Source organism: Trypanosoma theileri, assembly GCF_002087225.1.
Source record: "Trypanosoma theileri isolate Edinburgh chromosome Unknown TM35_Tth_2_V1, whole genome shotgun sequence".
In the NCBI taxonomy this organism is placed as follows: Eukaryota; Euglenozoa; class Kinetoplastea; order Trypanosomatida; family Trypanosomatidae; genus Trypanosoma; species Trypanosoma theileri.
This window is the reverse complement of record NW_021639844.1, coordinates 868,686-889,158: the sequence shown is the minus strand read 5'-3', so window position 1 is coordinate 889,158 and position 20,473 is coordinate 868,686. Positions and strand designations below refer to the sequence as shown.

General features: G+C 36.6%; 7 protein-coding genes across 7 annotated transcripts; all 7 read left to right on the top strand.

Annotated features, from left to right (window-relative positions):
- Positions 1-197: 197 nt before the first annotated feature.
- TM35_000024320 (putative WD40 protein) lies at positions 198-3,926 on the top strand (the record flags this gene model as incomplete). The annotated part of the gene is made up of 1 exon (XM_029021750.1): positions 198-3,926. One exon carries the CDS (start codon positions 198-200, stop codon positions 3,924-3,926), a length of 3,729 nt encoding a protein of 1,242 aa, XP_028887172.1.
- A 597-nt stretch (positions 3,927-4,523) lies between these two features.
- Positions 4,524-8,567, top strand: TM35_000024310 (uncharacterized protein; the record flags this gene model as incomplete). The annotated part of the gene is made up of 1 exon (XM_029021749.1): positions 4,524-8,567. One exon carries the CDS (start codon positions 4,524-4,526, stop codon positions 8,565-8,567), a length of 4,044 nt encoding a protein of 1,347 aa, XP_028887171.1.
- A 574-nt stretch (positions 8,568-9,141) lies between these two features.
- On the top strand, positions 9,142-9,546 carry TM35_000024300 (uncharacterized protein; the record flags this gene model as incomplete). Its single annotated transcript, XM_029021748.1, has 1 exon — positions 9,142-9,546. One exon carries the CDS (start codon positions 9,142-9,144, stop codon positions 9,544-9,546), a length of 405 nt encoding a protein of 134 aa, XP_028887170.1.
- Positions 9,547-10,549: 1,003 nt separating this feature from the next.
- On the top strand, positions 10,550-12,247 carry TM35_000024290 (putative 3-transmembrane protein A13; the record flags this gene model as incomplete). Its single annotated transcript, XM_029021747.1, has 1 exon — positions 10,550-12,247. The coding sequence occupies one exon, from the start codon at positions 10,550-10,552 to the stop codon at positions 12,245-12,247; it is 1,698 nt and encodes a 565-aa protein (XP_028887169.1).
- A 435-nt stretch (positions 12,248-12,682) lies between these two features.
- TM35_000024280 (uncharacterized protein) lies at positions 12,683-16,963 on the top strand (the record flags this gene model as incomplete). Its single annotated transcript, XM_029021746.1, has 1 exon — positions 12,683-16,963. The coding sequence occupies one exon, from the start codon at positions 12,683-12,685 to the stop codon at positions 16,961-16,963; it is 4,281 nt and encodes a 1,426-aa protein (XP_028887168.1).
- Positions 16,964-17,472: 509 nt separating this feature from the next.
- Positions 17,473-18,318, top strand: TM35_000024270 (flagellar associated protein; the record flags this gene model as incomplete). The annotated part of the gene is made up of 1 exon (XM_029021745.1): positions 17,473-18,318. One exon carries the CDS (start codon positions 17,473-17,475, stop codon positions 18,316-18,318), a length of 846 nt encoding a protein of 281 aa, XP_028887167.1.
- A 397-nt stretch (positions 18,319-18,715) lies between these two features.
- TM35_000024260 (putative RNA editing complex protein MP61) lies at positions 18,716-20,320 on the top strand (the record flags this gene model as incomplete). The annotated part of the gene is made up of 1 exon (XM_029021744.1): positions 18,716-20,320. The coding sequence occupies one exon, from the start codon at positions 18,716-18,718 to the stop codon at positions 20,318-20,320; it is 1,605 nt and encodes a 534-aa protein (XP_028887166.1).
- Positions 20,321-20,473: the final 153 nt, after the last annotated feature.

Here is a 20,473-nt window from a genome sequence, read left to right as displayed (position 1 = left end):
TTTTAAAAAAATAATTATAGTTCTATTATAGGATATAACAGAGGTGTATATATATATATATATATATATATTTATTTATTTGATTATTTATATATAGTACATTTGCATTTGTTAGATTTTAACCACTAACGGTGACAATACTTTCCGTTATTTATTTTTTTTCCCCATCGTGTTACTACTACAACTACTACGACTGAATGCGTACGTCTGTGAAGTGGTCGGAAACATCGGTAGATGGAAATGATGCTCGCTCCCCTATTTACAGCCTCTGCTACAGTCCATCAGGGGACACCATTGTGGCCTCATGTGGTGTTCGAGTTTTAATATATGATGCCACCACAGGAGCCGTGATTCAATCACTCAAAGGGCACAGTGACACTGTGTATGCTGTCAGTTACTCACATGATGGTAAAACTTTTGCTAGTGGTGGAGCAGATAAAACAGTCATTGTTTGGAGCAATAAAGGTGAGGGTGTACTTAAGTATCAGCATAAAGATTCTGTACAGGCTTTGGCATTTAACCCAGTAAAAGGACATTTGGCTTCTATAGCTAATTCAGATTTTGGTATTTGGTCACCTGATCAAGCAAAGGTGGGAAAGAGTTCTTTGCCTTCTAAGGGGCTTTGTGCTTCTTGGACTCGAGATGGACGTACAGTTGCTGTTGGTTTATTTGATGGTACTGTCGTTTTATCAACTGCAGATTTATCAGAAAGATTGGTAATTCAACGAAATGCACCCGTATGGACATTAGCTTTTTCTCCAGCAACATCAAATGGTATGGATATTCTTGTTGTAGGAACTTGGGATCAACGAATTGCATTTTATAATACTCAAGGAAACCTAGTGGGTAAGGAAAAAGAACTTCCTTGTAATCCTTGTTGTATTTCATTTTATAGTAGAGGTGAATTTTTACTTATTAGTGGATGTGACCACAAGGTAGCACTTTATACAAAAGATGGAAATATGCTTATTAGTGTAGCTGAAGCAGATGATTGGGTATGGTGTGCACAACAACGACCAAAGAATATGCAAATATGTTGTGGAACAAATGATGGAAGTATTAGTACTATTGATATATCTGTTTTAGCAGTACATAGTATTTATCATGATCAATATGTTTATCGTGATAAAATGACTGAAATTGTTGTTCATCAGTTAACTTTGGATAAAAAATTACGTATTCCTTGTAATGATTATGTTCGTAAGTTAGCTATGTATAGAGATCGTCTTGCCGTTCAACTTCAAGATCGATTTGTTGTATTTGAAATTTTTTATGATGAAGAAAGACAAATGCGATTTCAAGATATTGCACATATTCGAAAAAAATTGGATTGTAATCTTCTTTGTGTAACTTTCAATGCAATATTAATATGCCAAGATCGTCGATTAACTATGTATGATTTTCAAGGAAATAAAAGACGAGAATGGTCTGTTGAAAGTTCAGTTCGTTATATTAGAGTTATTGGAGGTGCAGAAGGAAGAGAAGGACTTTTACTTGGTCTTAAAAATGGTGTAACCTTACGAATTTTTGTAGATAATCCTTTTCCTACTACTCTTGTGAAAGTAAATGCTCCTGTACGTTGTGTTGATATTAGTTGTACTCGCAGAAAATTAGCTGTTGTTGACGATAATGGACTTTTACAGGTATTTGATTTAAAAAAAGAAAATGAAATTATTTTTACAGTTCAAGACGTTTTATCAGTATCTTGGAATACTGAATATGATGATATTATTGCCTATACTACACTTGGAAATACACTTAATATCAAAACAGGATCTTTATCTCCGTATCAACAAAAAATATCAGGTTTTGTTGTTGGATTTAAAGCTAATCGTGTATTTAATCTTCATATTACTGCTATTGATATTGTGGATGTTCCTCATTCACATGCACTTTATCGCTATGTGGAAAAGAAAGATTTTGAGTCTGCTTATGCTATTGCATGTCTTGGAGTAACGGAAGGAGATTGGAAAATGCTTGGTATTCATGCTATGACTCAATTAAAATTGGATATCGCTAGAAAGGCATTTATTCATATTCGTGAAGTAAAATTTGTAGAACTTTTAAATCGTCTTGAGTTACAACAAAGGCAAAATGCTTCTAAAAATAATAATGATAACAGTGGAGAAGATGGTCTTCTTATGGGTACTATACTTGCTTTTCAAGGTAAATATCAAGAAGCGGCTCGTTATTTTGTTAAATCAGGACATGAAGAAAAAGCAATTGAAATGTTTTGTGATTTAAAAATGTGGGCAGAAGCAAAGAAAGTTTGTAGTAATGAATTACATTTAAAAGAGTTAATTCGACAACAAGCACGATGGGCAGAAGATTCACAAGATTACATGGAAGCTGCTTCTTTATATAAAGCTTCTGGAGATATTGGTAAAGCAATTGAAATGACTCGATGTTCAGGTCAAGTAGAAAAATTAATGGAAATGTGCCGTTCATTACCAAAATCAGAAGTTGCCCTTATTACAGAATGTGCAGATTATTTCAGAAAACATGATGCTATGCAATACGCTTTAGAAGCGTATGAAAAAGTTGGAGATATACGAGCTCTTATTTCTCTTCATGTAGAGATGGAAGAATGGCGTCCAGCTTTTGCCTTATTGGAACGATATCCACAATATGTTCGTGAACTTTACGTTCCTTGGGCTAATTGGTTAGCAGAAAATGGAAATTTTGAAGAAGCGCTTGAGGCTTATAGTGTAGCGAAATGGCCTAAGGAAGCTGTTCGCTTACTAGAATCACTCGCAGCTAACAGTGTTATTTGTCGAAAATATCGTGATGCTGCTTTTTATTATATTTATCTTGCTAGAGAATATGGTGTACTTGAAGATGGACAACAATTAACACAGGAACAATGGGCTAGTCGTATAAAACTTAGCGCTGAATGTTCACGTAGGGCAAATATTTACTATGCTTATCATTTTGTCTATTCTCACGTTACTCAACCTTTTCCCTATAATGAATTGGCATTATATAATTTATCTCGTTATTTGATTTCCATAATCAGTTCTGGTTCCGTTCCTCTAAATGTAGGGAGAGGTGAAGTACTATATACACTTGCTCGCATTGCAAATCAATTAGATATGGTACGTATTGCACGTATAGCATATGAAAAGCTGCAAAATGTAATACTTCCCCTTAGAATTACAGAGCAAGTGGATGTTGATAGTTTACTTATTCGAAGCAAAGCATATACAGATAGAGAAGAATTATTGGATATTTGCTATCGTTGTAATCAAACTGTACCACAACTTACTTATCCAGGAGATTGCTGTCCAGGTTGTGGACATCCATTTGTTCGTTCTTTTGTTAATTTTGAAAATCTTCCCCTTGTAGAATTTGTACTCGCAAACAATGTAAGTGATGCTGAGGCTGAACGAATTATTTTAACAGGTGCAGGACGTAAATCTACGGATCAACAAGGGGGTGGTCCAGATAAAAACAAAAATGGATGGAAAGCTGGTAATGGGGCTGATGTTATTACCTTTGCAGAAGAAGATGATAATATTGATGCTATGATTGAACAACAAATGATGGCTATGGGAAGAGGTAATTTAAATGGAAAAGATCCTTTCCAGGCACAATTGGCATACGTGACTCGACCTGGTCGTGGAAACGGGGAATATCAACCATTTGTAGTTAATGCGGAAATGCTTTCTCACATGCGTCGGGATGAGGTGTTTATTGTTAAACCCGGGTATGGTACACTACCTGTGCAAAATAAGTATTACCGCGTGGTGAATCAAAGTGTTGGAGTTTTTCTCTGCCCGAGATGTCAACACTTCTTTAAAGCGGATGATTACGAGTATGAGTCTTTAAAAGGCAATGGGTGTCCCTTGTGTCGCCATAAAATGGGTCAGAAACAACAGCGACCCATTAAAAAAGTTCTCGATGATGTTTTGGGAACAGAAAATTAGAACCCATATATATATATATATATATATATATATATATGGGAGATTTGCGTACAGTAAAGGGACCAAAGGAAAAAAAAGAAAGACAATTATAATGGGTGAGGGGAGGAAAAAATAGAGAGAAAGAGATAGAAAAGAGAAAAACAAGATAAGAAAAGAAAAGAAATGTAAAAGTAGAGTTTTTTTGTATTTATTTATTTATTTTTATTCCTTTTCTCCTTTATATGCATCCCTTGCGTTATTTTTCTCATTCTCTGTTTTTTTTTTTCCATTAGCATTTCCCATGCCCTCCTCCCCAATACACTCAAACATGCAATATAATAGCAAATACAAATGGGTTTGGATACTCTGCATTTTTTTTTTTTTTTTCGTTTTCTTTTTCATATGTTTTTTTATCTTGTTTTTGTTAAATGGGCCTACAGAAAAAAATATATAAAATATTTTTTTTTTCTGTTATTCTTCCTCTTGATATTTCTAGTTTTCCTTTCTATTTCTTTTCTTCTTTAGGTGAAGGTTTCTTTCGCCCTCTTTTTAATGCAGAGAAATACATAAACTACAAAGGAAATATATATTTATATATATTTATTTATATATACGATAATGCGTTTTTGTACAGTATGCTTTCTTATTCTGTGGGTATCCATTATTCTCGCAGCTGGAGAAGAAGGAATCATAGAAGAAGGTTATATGTTGAGTTTTTTTAATGAAACGCCTACTTCAACTGCAAATGAACAATTTTTGTCTAATCTTTCAATACCACTACATGTACGACTCTCTTCAAGTGAAGATGCTAAGAAACTTCTTTGGTCTCTTTTATTTATGGATAAAAATAATGGTAAATGTCCATATCTTAGTTTCTGGGAGTTATTACGTGAAGTATTTCAACCCAAATTTTTGGAAGAGAGTTATGGTGTACGTCGATTAAAGGCTATTCAGGCGTTACTCTTTAGTGAAAAGGAGATGAGTATTACGAGTGAGAAGGAAACATTAGGATTTATTGGAATGAAACTCTCACAAAGTAATGAAACCATTTGGATTTATTTTAGAGATTTAGATATAAAGTATGATTTACATCAACGACCCTATGTTGAGGTTAATATTACCCGACAAGTATTGCGAAATATAAAACGGGAAGGAAAAGAAAAAATAAAGGAATATATGAAAACTGTAGAAAAAACTCATAATATTATACGTCGTATTCATTATAATGAAATTAAAAAGGAAAGACGTCAACATGTTAATAATATCCGTGAACGCAAAAGTCGTGTTATTATGATGAATCAACTACAAGAGTTTAGTAAGAAACAAAAACACCATAGAGAGTATAAAAATTATGAGATACCTATTATAAATATCAATCAAGGAAAAGAAAATGTTTCTTCTTTACATTTCTCAAGACGTTGTGATAATATTCGGCACGCCATAGAAACTCTGCAAGCCCAGAGTGTTTTACCTACTGAAAAACGAATGCAATATCTTCGAACATTAGAGAAAAAAAATTGTAACACTATAATGGATAATTTTTTTTATCATGATAAAAAAGATGAGCATGAAAAATGTGATTCTCGATGTCCTTTATACTGTAATATTGTGGGAAAACTTCAGGAATGGATAATGCAAAGTGGATCTACTGTTTCTATTACACAATTGCAAACACTATATCATGTTATTCTTTTAAATAGTACAGGATATAATGAAAACGAAAATGAAAATTATTTCTCCCTTTTACGTCAACTTGTATTGGATGATGTGGATCGTGGAATATTCTCAACCTGTTCAGGACTTTGTACAATCTCTACTACTTTTCAATCAGAGAAAAAATTTTTTGCTGGTATAATGGAACTTCTTGATGATACATCCTCTAATAAAGAAAAATCTATGATGAATATTTGGTGGCACCGAACTCCAAAGGCATATCTACGTATTTGGGAAGCAGCTCGTACAGGATCTAAGAGTGCAAAATTAACACTTGCAACCATGAAAGAACATGGTATACTTTCTCCACAACAAACTCAAATAGCAGCAAGATTAATTTCGACAAGTCTCTCTGATAGTTCAATTTATTTCTGGAAACAAATTTTGACTACAAAAACAAATAATAACAATAATGATAATTTAACTGAAATGAAGCCATCAGCAGATAAACTTTTAAGATTTGAGAGATTTTTGGGTGTGGAAAATAGTTGGAGTGTTATTAATGAACCATATATAACACGAGGTCGCTTAAATGCCGTTAGTACGGAAATTGAAAGTTCTGAAAGTGATGAAAATTCTAATAGTTGGACTAAGGATGAAATTTCTCCTGCTTTACTACGTGGTCTTTTTACAGCTCAATTATATATCGCAGGTATTAAAGGTATGCCACGTGATTTAAAGCGTGCGGAGTGTATACTTCTTTCTTTATTACGAAAATTAAGGTATACCTGTGATGTGAAAGTGGAAGAAAAAAATTATGAAGTTTACTTTTCAAAAGATGATCGTGGCGGTGCATGTGAAGAACATATAGAAGAGTTGCGTTTCTTACGTCGTAATGGGTTTAAAATGGGTGTTTGTGCTTCAAATTTGGTAGATAGTAATAACATGAAACACCTTCAATTTAAAGTATTAGCAAAATCAAAGAAGGCACATTTTGTACTTCACGATATTTTGGTCCTTCTTAGTTATGTTCAACTTTTAAATGGTATGAAATTATCACTTGCTGCAGAGTATGCATTTCAGGCTGTAGAACTTGGTGCAGGAGTTTTTCATTCTGCCATGTCTGTCCTTCCTGCAAATGCAGAGCAACTTCTTCTTAAAGCAAACCGCAGTGATTTTACAAAACTCAGTTTTCTACGAAATAAAGAGTGGCCGGAGGTATCACTTTGTGGGAAGTTCATGGAACGCGTGAGGACGAATGGCGCCTTGTCTGATCTCACACGGTCTGGTTTTATTTCGCAGGAGAGTCTTCTGCTGCTCGCCTTGACTGGAAGAGAGGGCCCTTATCCCAAGATGGTGGTGGAGCGTCTCTTTGGGATTTCCCTCTGTTCTTCTTCTTCCACTATTTCTTCCACTACTGATGTGTGTGATGGGCGGGAGGCGGTGTTATTTCTGCTGCGGGAGGCGGGGCGGCTCTGGCGGGAGGCGGCGGCCGGCGGCGGGAGTCTCGTCCTCGCCCGCCCCGACCCCCACCGCGCCGACCCGCTGCTCCTCCTCGCGTGGCTCCTCCCGCGGCTGCCGGCCAGCGCCCTCCACCGCAGCACCGCCGGACTGCGGCCCGCCGTCAGCGACACGCGCGAGAGTTACGCCGCCGCCCTCCGGCGAACCGCAGAGTCGCTGGCACCACAGGTAGCTCCAAAGCGGCCGAGGAATATCGCCAGGAAGACGTGGGAGTTCATAAGGGTTCGAAAAGCATCATTGCGAAGATTACAACGGCTGAGAGACACACTGCAACGACAATTTGAAGAGCATCATCTTAATCCACTTTTATTTACCAGTGATATTCATAGTTATTTGAATTATACACAATGGACGTGGTCACAACGTTTCTTGGGTATAATACAAGATACTCTTTTGTTCCCATTTACCAATACAGAAATCGAGGTATTGGAGGAAAATTTAGCAAAGGAAATAATACCGGTAAAACAAATTGGAGGAGTTCCTACTGAAATTGCAGAGCAGATGGCAGCTTCAGTTATAAATTCAGAATACGTTCGTGAAACTTCTATTGCTCTACAACTTGTTTCTATGTCTTTAATGTCTGGTGAACCTGATGGTTTTACTTTTATATTAATTGAAGAAATGAATCGTGGTAACAAACACTTACATAGCATTGCTTATTATATCTCAGAACACGTTTGGGGAAATCGTTTGGTTGAAACATGGATAGAACAACATAAAACAGCTCAGTGGCACAAGTTAAAACCTAAAACAAAAAAGTATGGTGTACTTTTTGGTCTTGATTCATCTATGCCATTTTTTTATGCTTTACCAGAATCTATGATGGAACTTTTTGCATATATTACTCTTAAACGAGTAAGAAATTGGCAACAAGGAGAAGTAAAAACATCACATGAGGTTTCTTCTGTTGATAAGGGTTTTATTGATAATGTGAAAATTAATGATAAGATATTTCGTGCTCTAGGTATGTGTAGTGGGGTGTTGATTGAAGTTGCCATGCGTAAAGGACGTCCTTTTCCACCACAGAGACCCTATGAAGGTATGTATCGACCAGTTGGAAATCCTTTGTGTCTTCGGCAACTACTTCAGTATATCCGTCAGACAGGGATTTCACCATTTTCTGGATTTAGTAACAAAGATGCAGAAAAATGGTTGCTAGATATGTTAACTGAATTATCCATTAAGCAAGCACGATACTATGGTATTTCCCTTAATGGAGGTAGTACCCTTACTGATACTGATTTGGATTCTTCTTCTCCTTCTGCTGAAGAGAATGAACCCGAGCTTCGAAAATTTTTGGTAGAACCATGGAATAGGGTTGGTGACGTTGAGGATGATGATCTTCCACCTCCGAAATTTGGTGAGGGAGCTTATTATAATAGACGCTTACACACTGTTACAGGTACATATTATGCTGCGTCGCTGCAGAAATTCTATGTAAAGATAAAAAATATGGTAACGAATTTTTTCCCTATATTCTGGTTGTAAACAGTTACATTAATTTACAACGTTTTATTCTAAGGTTGTGTTCGTATGTAACTATGTTGTTGCTGGTGTATAGGAGATGATGATGTAGTGGAGGTGAGGGAGAGAGGAGTTTGCAATTTCCACATTTTTTCTTTTCTTTTTTACCGTTGCTCAGTGTATACTTGAAATGCTGCATATTATCCCAGATTATTATTATTATTATTATTATTATTATTATTATTATTATTATTATTATTATTATTAGTTTTCCTTTGGACCTACTACTTGAATCATGGGCTGACAATAAGCAGCAATTCTTTACAACTGTGTAAAAAAAAAAAAAAGTCTCAAACGACGACTAAAAATATTACAGGGTGTTCTTTCTTTTTTCATTCTCTCCATTTTTTTTTTTTTTTTAACCAAGACAACAAACAAAGAAGAGGAAAGGAAAGAGAAGAAAAAAAATAATAATAAAATCAGCGAAAGTAGTGCTGTGAATTCTTTCTGAGCGCTTTTGGTAATATTAAGTATCTTCTTTTCATCCCGATATCTATTATTCACGTGTGGGTTCTTGTGTATTTAATATCTGACGGAGATGGAAGCCTTTGCTGTTCGCTACGATGCCCCTGCCAGACGGGAGCACAGCACGCTGGACACGGCACTCCACTGGGTCGCCGCCGGCCTCACGTGGGTTGGACAGACACTGCATCTCAACAGCGCCAAGGAACACACAGTGAAGATCACCCATCAGGTGCGGGAAACAGCCGCAAGCGTCGGCGAGTCCGTGGGATCGGGCGTCAAGGCGGGCGTGGACGCCGCACGGAAACAAATCTCCTCCGATAAAAAGTCAAGTGCTCCCAAAAAGTCCGGTGAGAAATGTGAATACTGCAAGGGAGTGGGTTTGGCGGTGTTGGTGGGGGTTGTTGCCGCCGTATCCGTCACTGGTTATATGGTGTACGTTAAAAGGATTAAGTCAAAGAAAGACAAGAAACAAGCTTAAGAGTATATATGTGGAATAGAATGAAAATGACTGCGAGCGAAAAGGGTTAAAACAATCAATCAAATAAAAAAAAAATGAAAGAACTAGTTGTATTTGTGCAACTCATTGTAGAAGAAAATAATGCGATCCAAAACGCACCAGAAGATTGGGGGGAAAAAATATATATGTGGAGATATTCCCACACGAATGAACGAAAAAAAGGAAAAACGGGATTTATCCCGTTTCTGTGTTTTTTTTTCTCTGTTTTGATTTCAATAATTTTTTCTTTTTTCTTTGGTTTAGTTTTCTCAAGTTTGTTGTTTATGTGTGTGTGTTTTTTTTCGTGCGAAACTCCATTGTGTTTTTGATATTGTCTTTTTTTTTCTCTTGCAGAGGACTAGTTAAGAAAGGGGGAAAAAAAAGAAAAATACCCCTCTTTTCTTTATTGTGTTTTTTTTGTTTGTTTTTCTGGTGATGTGGGGAATGTTGATGGGATGTTTGCAGTTTTGTGTGTTAACAGTGCGGTTTAATATATTCAGTGATACTACAGTTATATAATGTGTGTGTGTTTTTTTTTTTTGGTATCATTTCAAAGTTTTCTTTTTAGTCTCGTGTCTGTTTTTTTTTTTTTTTTTTTTTTTTTTTGTTTTTCTTTTTTATATTCCTCTTCTTCAAGCTGCTGGGGAGGCTTAATAGGTGACAATAATGATGAGTCCTCTGTTCATTTGTTTTTTTGTTTTTTTCTTTTATTTTATTAGTGCCTCTCTCTCTCTCTCTATTTTTATTATTTTTGATTCATGTGTTATTCTGTTACTACACTACATTTTGGTATTCCTTCTTCCTTTTTTTTTCAACAATAATAATAATAACCGAAGGAATAATAATAAATAACCCACAGTAGGAAAAAGAAAAGGAAAAGAGAAGGAATCATATATATACATATATATATATATATATATACACACACTCTCTCTCTCTGGTAACAAGAGCAACAACAACGAAAAAAAGAAAAAGAACGGAACTCATGTCTTATCATAGAGTTGATACTCCCAGGCTATTGCCTCACCGTCTGCTTATTCTTCTCTTGTTGCTATTGACAGTAGTACAAACAGCCGTGCAGGCGGATGAGACAACTTGGGTGGATCCCAACAGTGGTGAAGTTGTGCTTCTCACTTCAGGAAAGATACAACAGTCTACGGCGCCTTTGCAGACACCTGTGGGATTGTGGCCACACGGAAACAGACGCGATGATGATGCCGCCTTTTTTGCAAAAGAAGATGCGGCATATGAGGAATGGTTACTTAGGGTAAAGGAGCAAAAGAAACAAGAGGAAAAACAGCAACGTGAAGAGATGCAAAATGAGGGAGAGAAGAAAAATAGTAAAAAAGAATCTCAAAAATCTATTACAGTGGAATTATCACCATTAGCTGTAAAGGCTCGTGCAGATGCACGATGGAAGTTAATAAAAGGACTCAAAAATTCTTCATCTGTAAATGTAACTTCCTTTGAAAATGTGCGAAAACTTCTTGAAAAAGATACTCTCTTCTTAAAAGAGATACTCTCTAGTGATTCTCTCTTTGCTCCAGATATCGCTAAAGATGGTTCACGTGAAGAAGAATATATTCATTTAATAAATACTGTATTTAGTCATACTGTAGTTAATATGACAAGTGTAAAAGAGAATACATGGGTTATGGAGAAAATATCTGCTCTTCCGTACCCAATAGTGCTTGATGGTGAACCGGTAACTCGCGGTGTACGAGAGGTGCGTATAATGGAAGAAGAAAGTAGACGTATAGAAACGGCATGGTATGCATCCAATATAACAGAGAAAATTGCAGGTGAAAAGATTAATATGACCCAAATAAGAGAAAATTTATTTGTTTCATCTACGATATTAAATGCTAGTAGACGGGCACACCAAATGGTTCTATCGTTAGTGACTCCATTACTACCTTATGCGCGTCAGTCTCTTATTAAGGAGTTACATCAGGTGGAATCCAAGATGAGTGCTAATGATGAATCTACTACTGCTTTGCGTCAAGAATTAAAAGAATATACACGACGTAAAAAAATGCTTGTTTCCTTTAAAGAACAATTAACGAGTGCTGAGCGACAAATACAAAGGGTTCACTACAGTAAATCATTATTACCAAAGGATGTATTTGTAGTGGCCTTAGCTCTTATCGCTAAACTGAGACTTGGACAAGACACTGGTATTAATGGCACAGATAACATACCACGTATAGGAATATGGACAGATCTTACTGGAGCATTAGAAGAGGAATTAAAAACTCTTATTTTCTTACCTTTTGCTACTAGTCTTATTCTGGTTGCTGCCACTTCATGGGTGCTTTTGGGTACACGAGAATTTTGGCTAAGACGTATACGAAGGGTTTTACTTTCTCATCGTGCATCTTTGGGCGATAGAAAACCAAAGGAACAAGCTTCTTTTAGGCGTCTTTGTCTCAGATTAAACTTGCTCATTGAGGCTTTGATTCCGTTCTTATTACCAGCTTTTTTTCTTTACCGTAACGCTAATAGTAAGAAGGAAGAGGTGTCGTTGTATTCAATTTTTCTTTTTTCGTCTCCATCTCAACGTTTGATATTAGGTGGAATAGTGGTATCCTTTTTTTTGGCAAGTAATGTGGTGTCCTCATTAATGGGTACATTGTATAAATATACATCGATATCTAAGGGGAAACAGAAGAAAACATCTTGAGAAAGGTTATGTTAGTTATTGATAACTTTTTTTTTCTTTTCTTTCTTGTTGACCTTGATGTCTCCTTTGAATTTTTGGGCGTTTTTTCTTTTTTCTTTTTTCTCGGTCTGCGTATGTATGTGTTTATTTGGTTGTGTGTATTTGTATTCGTGCGTTTGTATCTGTGTTTGTGTGTGTGTGTGTAGGTGACTCTTTTTGTTGCATTTTCCATGATTTCAGAGAAGAGGGAAAGAAGAGAAGGCTATGGTAACTCTCCTTCTTGCGTTTGTGTGTTTATGAATGTTGCGCATTTGTTTGTTTGTTTTTTGATTCTTTTTTTTTTTTTGATAATGAATGATATTTCATTGCTTATTGTTATTATTATTTCTAATGATAATATTTCCCCCTTTCTTTCTCTTGTTAGCGGTAGTAGAGGACTGAGGCGGTGTGGACTGTATGCGTCCATCGCGGGGGACATCGGCGCATGTACACCCAACGTTGACTGGCACGAGTGTCTTGTGTACATTCCGTGCGGTCTCATCTCGACGGCATGAACGGCAATTGCAGCGCCGGTTTGGTCCAGCGTGGCGTTTACTTGGAATTACCGCAGTTCCAACAACAACAATAACACCAGAAACCGTAATGCCAAAGTTAGCCACATCCTGTGAGAATAATCTTTTTGTTAATGGACCAATATCTACTACTACTACTACTACTACTACTACTACTACTACTTCCTCTCATATAAGTAGTAATACTGTCGTATCTCCAAAGATGCGAATGGATGTGCGGGCAAAGGCATTAGAGTTGGGTCTAGTCTCTGAGGATGATGGTAATATACCCCATCATAGCGAAGATACCTCTGGTGTCTCTACTAGTGGTGATCCCTTACTTGAATTCTTAGAGAAAAATGAAGAAGATGCGGCTATTCTACTTGCCATGTGGACATCCCTACGTCGTAGTTGTCTTCATGCATCAGAGATATCGGAGTCTCTTTCTCTTAGGGCAAGATGGTTTCTACATCTTCTTATTCACAGACGTGCTATTGACGCTGCGGTGCGTTTTTACCAACGATTGTTAACGTTAGGTGTACAATTGCAGAAGTGGGATGTGGTGTTGCTCTTAAGCAATTTACCGTATGAGCGGTCTACGACAGTAGCAGCATCACAATCAAAGGGGTGGATGGAAGAAAAAGACTCTTCATTGTGGGAAAAGAGAAAATTAATGGAAAAGAGACGAAAAGGGGAAAGTACAGATAAACCACGGGGACAAAATAGTAAGAGTAGTACTGTTAGTGGTAGTCATTGTACTACTGTTGATGATGATGAAGGTGGTGGTGGTAATGGTGCTAATAGTTGTAAAAAGTCATCTTCTAATTTTCTGGAGAAAAAAAAAGAAGAAGAAGAAGAAGAAAAAGAAGTGAAAAATAATAAAGTATCTTCATGTGAAATATTAGCTGAACCTATTATGAAGGAAACAAATGGAAAAAAAGGTGATGCTCATGTTTCTATTGTAGGTGGAGAAATTCCTGTAATTGGTACACGTCTATTTCATGAACAACCTGATTGGGTTAAACGATGGGTTCTATATGAGGCATCTATGGGGAATATAGATATGATTGATGAGAATGAACCCCCTACTCTAGTTTCCCAAACCATAGATAATAATGATAAGGATAATGATGATAATGAGTCCTGTATCCACGATAAGGTAAATGAACATGATAAGTTAATAGCAACCGAAGAAGCAAATCGAATTATTGAAGTAACGGCAATTTTAAATCATCTCATGTTATTACATGATGCGAGTAAAAGTATTATTTCTACTGATCAACCCATGTTGAAAAAAAAATATCAGAGATCTATTACAAGGCGTAAAATTTCAATTACTTGTAAGAGTTACTGCTATTGGAAAGAAGCATTTCATATTGGGAGTGTTTACATTTCATCACGACCCCAGTCACAACGTGGTTGGTCCCTTCCAATAGAATTTCTTTCTACTATGCGAAGAGCAGTATTGGGTTCGGGATCATGGAAAGTATCTCTTCGCTATCTACAAACTGCAGAGAAACACGGTATACAACTACCTAAAAGAGATTATGTGATATTTATACTTTTAGCTTTATCTGCAGAACCGTGGGTAAAAAACCGTAGTGTGGAACAGTTTGTTGCACATCATGTTGTACCCAAATTTTTGGATGAAACCGCATCTGGATACGCCGTTCAAGCAATCTGGTTATCACATGTTTGTTCTGTAAAGGCGGATAGACCTGAAAGGTATATGGAACTTATGAAAGATCATTCAATAAATCTTCCAACTGCAATAAAACAGTGTATGATTTATGTTAAACTGGCTACATCACATTTACATATTGAGGTGGACCGTTATCGTGCTGAAACTGCAGCTCAAGAAGTATTAGCAACCTCTATCAAATTGGGATTGTATTCTCATGATTCTACTTCCTCAGAAGGGCAAAAACAGAATACTGATATGATAATGAACCAACAGAATGAAAATATATCAGAAAAGCTTAGTGGTGCTATTTTATCTGATAGTATGATTAATTCATTTAGATTGGTGTGTATGACTCTCCCTCGTATTGTAGCATTAGCTTCTGTAGCGGTGGATTCGAAAGAGAGTGCTCTTCATCTTTCTACTTTACTCTTGGATACACTCTATGGTGAGATTGGTCTGTGGGGAATATTCTCTAAATTGTATATGGCAGAAGATCTCGCATCTGTACGTCGAGCACCAGAAAGAAGTCTTTTAGCGACGGAATTAATTCTTTGTGTTACTCGTATTACGTTAACATTATGTGTTAATAATGTTGAACTCTTATCACAAAAACGAGACTTTTCACTATTAACAGTAAAAGAGTTAACACTTCTTCTTGGTATTGTGGTAGAAGTATTAGGGGTTATACCTACACGAGTAACACATGCAAAAGATCATCCTCAGTATGGACAAGAAAAAGAAAAAGAAGAAGAACAAAAACAATTGATGTTGGAGGTGATTAATGAATCCTCAAGACTTGTAAAGGAAACTTTTCGTTTTCTCTCTATTTCCCCCACTAGTGAAAAAGTATTGTTTGGATCCACATCTGAAGAAACCGTGGAGGTGGTTGTTCTTGTTGTACGTATTCTATTACGACTCCATACAGAGTTTACTTGGAGTCATCTTCCGACCTCTACACGGTTGAGGATTCGACGTCTATTGGGACATGATAGTGGTTTAGGAAAACAAGTCCGACGACATTTACGACAGAAAGAATTACAACATTTACATCGACTTTTTTACACAAAACGAAAAAGAAGAATAGTTGGTAGCCACAACAACAACAATACTTCTTCTTCTTCTTTACTACGACAACGTACCTTCTCACCAGAGGATATTGCACGGATAAAAAATACGGCCAAATTGCATGAGTTAGTTTATGCTTTAAGTCTTCGTCATGAAAATGATGCACTTAAGCTAGAACACGCACTTACTTCACAAATTCGTAGGATGCAATGGAATGATGCTCTTACAATGATGCATATAGCATTACATCACCTTCGTTTATCTCCTGGGACGTTAAGTCTCTCTTTCTTTGCTGAAGTTTTGGATCGTGTGCGTGGCGGGGCTAAATCTTCTGCTAATGGTACATCACTTTGGCTACAAGCAATATCTGTATATTGGGATGCTGTGGATCATACAGCCTGCCGTTCTCATACGTATTCATCATCTGAAATGGATAAAAATAAACAATCCCTTCAAAATCATGAGAAAATGGTTTTATCAGGACTTCTTGTACCAATGATGCATTTTAGTATGTCTATTATGCGAAGAGATATTGGATGGGCTTGGTTGAATATGTGGACTTCTTTGCATTCTCCAGAAGAACGTGATATTCACTGGCTGATGCTCAATATTAGGGCGAGATCAGCATTACGTGATAGCCGAGCACTATCTATGAGTGTAAAATTATTTAAAGAAAGAGAACAACAAAACACAACAAAACAACCAGTAACAACAGCATCTTTGGAATCTTTGCTTTGTGAAGTTGCAGTTAGACATAATAATTGGAGTGTAGCTCTAGAATCACTCTTGGATGCCTTTGAATTATCGGGTTCAGTGAATAAATCCTCTACTAAACCATTACCATTACCTGTTGTAAGTTCCCTAATGCGTATTTTATGTCGAGCACCTGTTAATCTATCCAACACGGCTCTAAGACTGCGAGCATTGCAAGAGGATTGTTGGGATTTACCAAATGCCAATGCTCTTTTATTGCTGTTGGTTCGCCAACGTCGCTGGAAGATTGCCCTTGAACATGTAAAGGAAATGATGCCATTATTGGATACACCTAATAACACAGAAGAAGGAGAAGATGTTTACAGTAAGGAAAACAAAAATAGTGAACACATGAAACTTAATCGTGCGATGTTTTTACTTTATGGTCTTCGGGCATGCGCCAGTGGTGGGTGTAGTGAAGAGGCTGCGATATTGTACGATAAACTCAAAATAATACTTGGAGAGTCTTCTCAGGTGGTGTTAACAGAAAGAAATGATTCCAATAACCGTGTAAAGTATTTGGAGGATATATTATTCTCTGCTGCTTCCACAGTCTCCTTTACTACAGGAGAAGAGGGTGAAAGAATGCATGCGATTGCGACTCAAGCCCGTGTTTACTTTCTTCGGGCCATGACGAAGAAAATGTTAATGCCCCATAGCAACAAGAATGAGCGATCACCATAAGAGTCTAACAGGTTTGTTTTTCTCTTTTTTTTCTTTTCTTTTCTTTTTTGTCTTTTCTTTTTGTTTTTTTCTCTCTTATTCGCTGGGACACATAAACATGAAGGGAGATTTCCCCCATATCAAGTAATATATATATATATATATATATATATATATATTTTTTTTTTAAAGAGTTTTTCTTTTCTTTTTGACATGGTATTGTTATTGATTTTGTTCTTGATCAAATGTTTTTTTTATTATTTATTATAATTTCTTTATCTCTTTACTTTCGAACACTATTGTATTGTGGTATTAGGTTTACAGAGGTTACACATACATACATATAGAGAAAGACGTCTACTTGTGTTTCTATACTGTAAATAGTTAAGAAGAAAAGGGGGAAGTTGTCGCTTCTTTATTTCTTTGCATCTCAACATCTGATTGTCTGAGAAAACAATTACAATAACCATAGTAATAATAATAAAAAGAAGAGTAACGACAAGTTGTGGTTATTTGTATAGTGATAGACTATGGCTCATTCGCTAACATGGCGAATTCTTAGTCCTGAGGATACGCACAAGTGTCTTGTTGCCGCTGATGTTCCCACTATTCGATCTGTACTAAAAATAATCGATGAAGCGAATGAGGGAAAACTTATTGGTATATCCAATTATAATGAAGGACAAGTAATGATTCTCTTGGATATGCTCGCACACCTTATTCTCTTCACAAAATCACGTCTCATGTCAGCAGAAAAGGTCAGTGCTCTTGTTGGTATTGTTCTCACGGTTCACAGAGAGAGTATGTCTAAAAAGTATACCCGTGCCCAGTCCTATCACAGGATGCGGGATCTCATGGTTCAACACAGTGTACCCCGTCCACCCTTCTCGTGTGGTATATTTAATATACGAGATGGACAAGAAATTGACGAATATCTCTTGCGTTCTTACTATCGTCATTATAAAATGTACGTTTATGCATTCGTCCCTCGTGAAGTAGCGAACCTTCAGTGTCTTGATGTAACGCATATGCACCAAATCCCACCTGCCACTTTACCTTCACTGGTCACCGCCACAGAAGAACATGAATGGCGGTCCAAAGTTGAAGAAGAACAACGGGAAGCAGAAGCGCAAAGAATGCAGACAGAAGAAGAAGTCTCTGACGCATGTGAACAAGAGCGATTGCGGTTATTATTACTTAATGACCCGCATTATACTGATGGTATTCGTGAGCAGTTGGAGATTATTAAAAAGGAAGTCTCTGGTAAATCGCTTGACCGACTTGATGAGATTGAGGCACGGCTAGTAGAGATTGAAAAGAAAATCTCGGAAACTTCACAGCGGGCGGAGTCAAAACAAGGGAAGCGTAAAAAGTAAATGAGATTGTGTTTACTACTTTTGATTGGTAATTATGATGACGGATTGATGATAGTGTGTTGCGTATATATATATATATATATATATATATATATCTGGTGGAACATGTACAGAAAGAAACGTTGTAAATGATAGAAACAAATGAAATAGAAAATGACAAGAACAAAAAGTCAAAAAAAAAAGTGTGTTCATAATGGGATATACACTTTTTTTTATTCTTTTTAATTGTTCCTTCTACATTTAATAAATGTATTTGTAATGATATATATATATATATATATATATATATATGTAACATATTACTTTTTTTTCTTTCTTTCTTGCTTTCTTTGTTTTGGTGTTTCTCTTTCATCATTTTGTAAATTGAAGTTCACAAAGGTGTGACGCTGCAGATCTCATGCAGCGGCAAGGATGGCGTCGTTTTATTTTATATAATATGTTGTGGTCTTTTAATTCTCTGATGAGTACACGGCGTCAAATCTCATCACTCCCAACACAGGCAGATATAGCACCTACACCTCGTCGTGTGCGTCTCGTTTCTTCTTCTTCATCTAATAGCAATACGGCTTCCTTACCAGATCCACTTCCAATTGATAGTGAAAATCTTCAGACTGACCCAAATGATCCTTATGCACATGTTCGTATTTACCGTAAAGATATGGTTTCCGATGCTGGTGGACGTGCATTTCAATTAAGTGTGGATGTACCTTTAAAGAAGTTTGTAGATCTTTTTAGCGATTTTGATGGTAAAAGGTGTAAATTGTGTAATGAGAGTTATATGCAGTGGCACAGTCATAGCGGTGTTATCCCTCATTCTGGACGTGAAGCTTTAATGTTAGAAATGGTACGTGCATACTGTGGAACACCAGAGGAAATTGTAAAAATGTGGTGGCATCGTCTTAATACTTCTCCTGTTTTTAATCGTATTCCTTCATTAAGTCATGATAATAGTCATATTCGTAAGCGTCGATTACAGTACCTTTTAAAGTTTTTAAAAGATCGAGATGTTATTCGTGATACATTTAATGTTCATCAAAGTGCAGGAGGTGCTGGACGATCTTGGGAGTTTGAACGTCTTGAGTGGGTTGGAGATAATGTGGTGAAATATGTTTTTAATGATCGTTTTAATGTTTTATTTCCTGTTCGAGAAGGTGGTATTCGTGGACGCCTTGGATATGCACAGTTTATGATTGATGGAAATGATGGTTTAGCTCGTGCTTATGATTATCTTGAATTACAAAAGTTAACACTAAGTGATCGTGTAGTAAGCAAGTTTAAAAGTGATGTTGTAGAGACATTATTTGGGGAATTACAATTATTTCTTTGGTCTTCTGAAATTGATATTGGCACAACATACTTTGAATTACCTTTTACAAATGAAATGTTTCCACTTCGAGCACTCGTCTGGCATGTTATGGAAGAATTAGCACATGTTATGATTATGTACCATATTGAACACATCCTTGCAGCGATTCAACGTATTGTTCGGGAAAATCAACTGCAGTTTATTCGCGCAGATCCAGCATTACGTGGACACACAGATTTACAACATGAATTAGCAAGTTCACTTTACGCTAAGAAAACAGTAATTGGACCAAGCAAGTTGACAGGAACAAAGGTAACACCTAATCTTCGATTTAAAGAAGGATCTGCCGCATTATATCATGAATCCTCTAATTATGATGGATTTAAACGTGTTTACACACTTGGTGGTCTCTTACCAAGACCTTTTGCACGAGGAGAGTTAGCCGCCACACCGTCATTTCTACCTCATTTACAGGAAGATAACATATTATCATCTAGAGTACCACACGATTGGTGGATGAAAGTAATGGATACAACAAAGGATGACTCAAAAACACGAGAGGAGGTGAGTACTTTAATTTCTTCACATACATCATCTGCTTTAACTCCGGAGCCTAGGCGTGTGACTACAGTTGTTACACCTCGTTTGAGTGTGCCAGAGTTAAAGGATGCTCAGTTGGTTGCTGAGTTAATCTAAAGAAGAAGAAAAAGAAGAAGAAAATACTGAGGTTTTCTTGTTTCTTTTCTTTTCTTTTTTCTTTGATATGACTTATATCTTACCCAGCTTTGTATTGGTGGATGATTTGGTCTGCGCATTCCTTAATGCTGCGTATGCGTTCAGTTACATAAG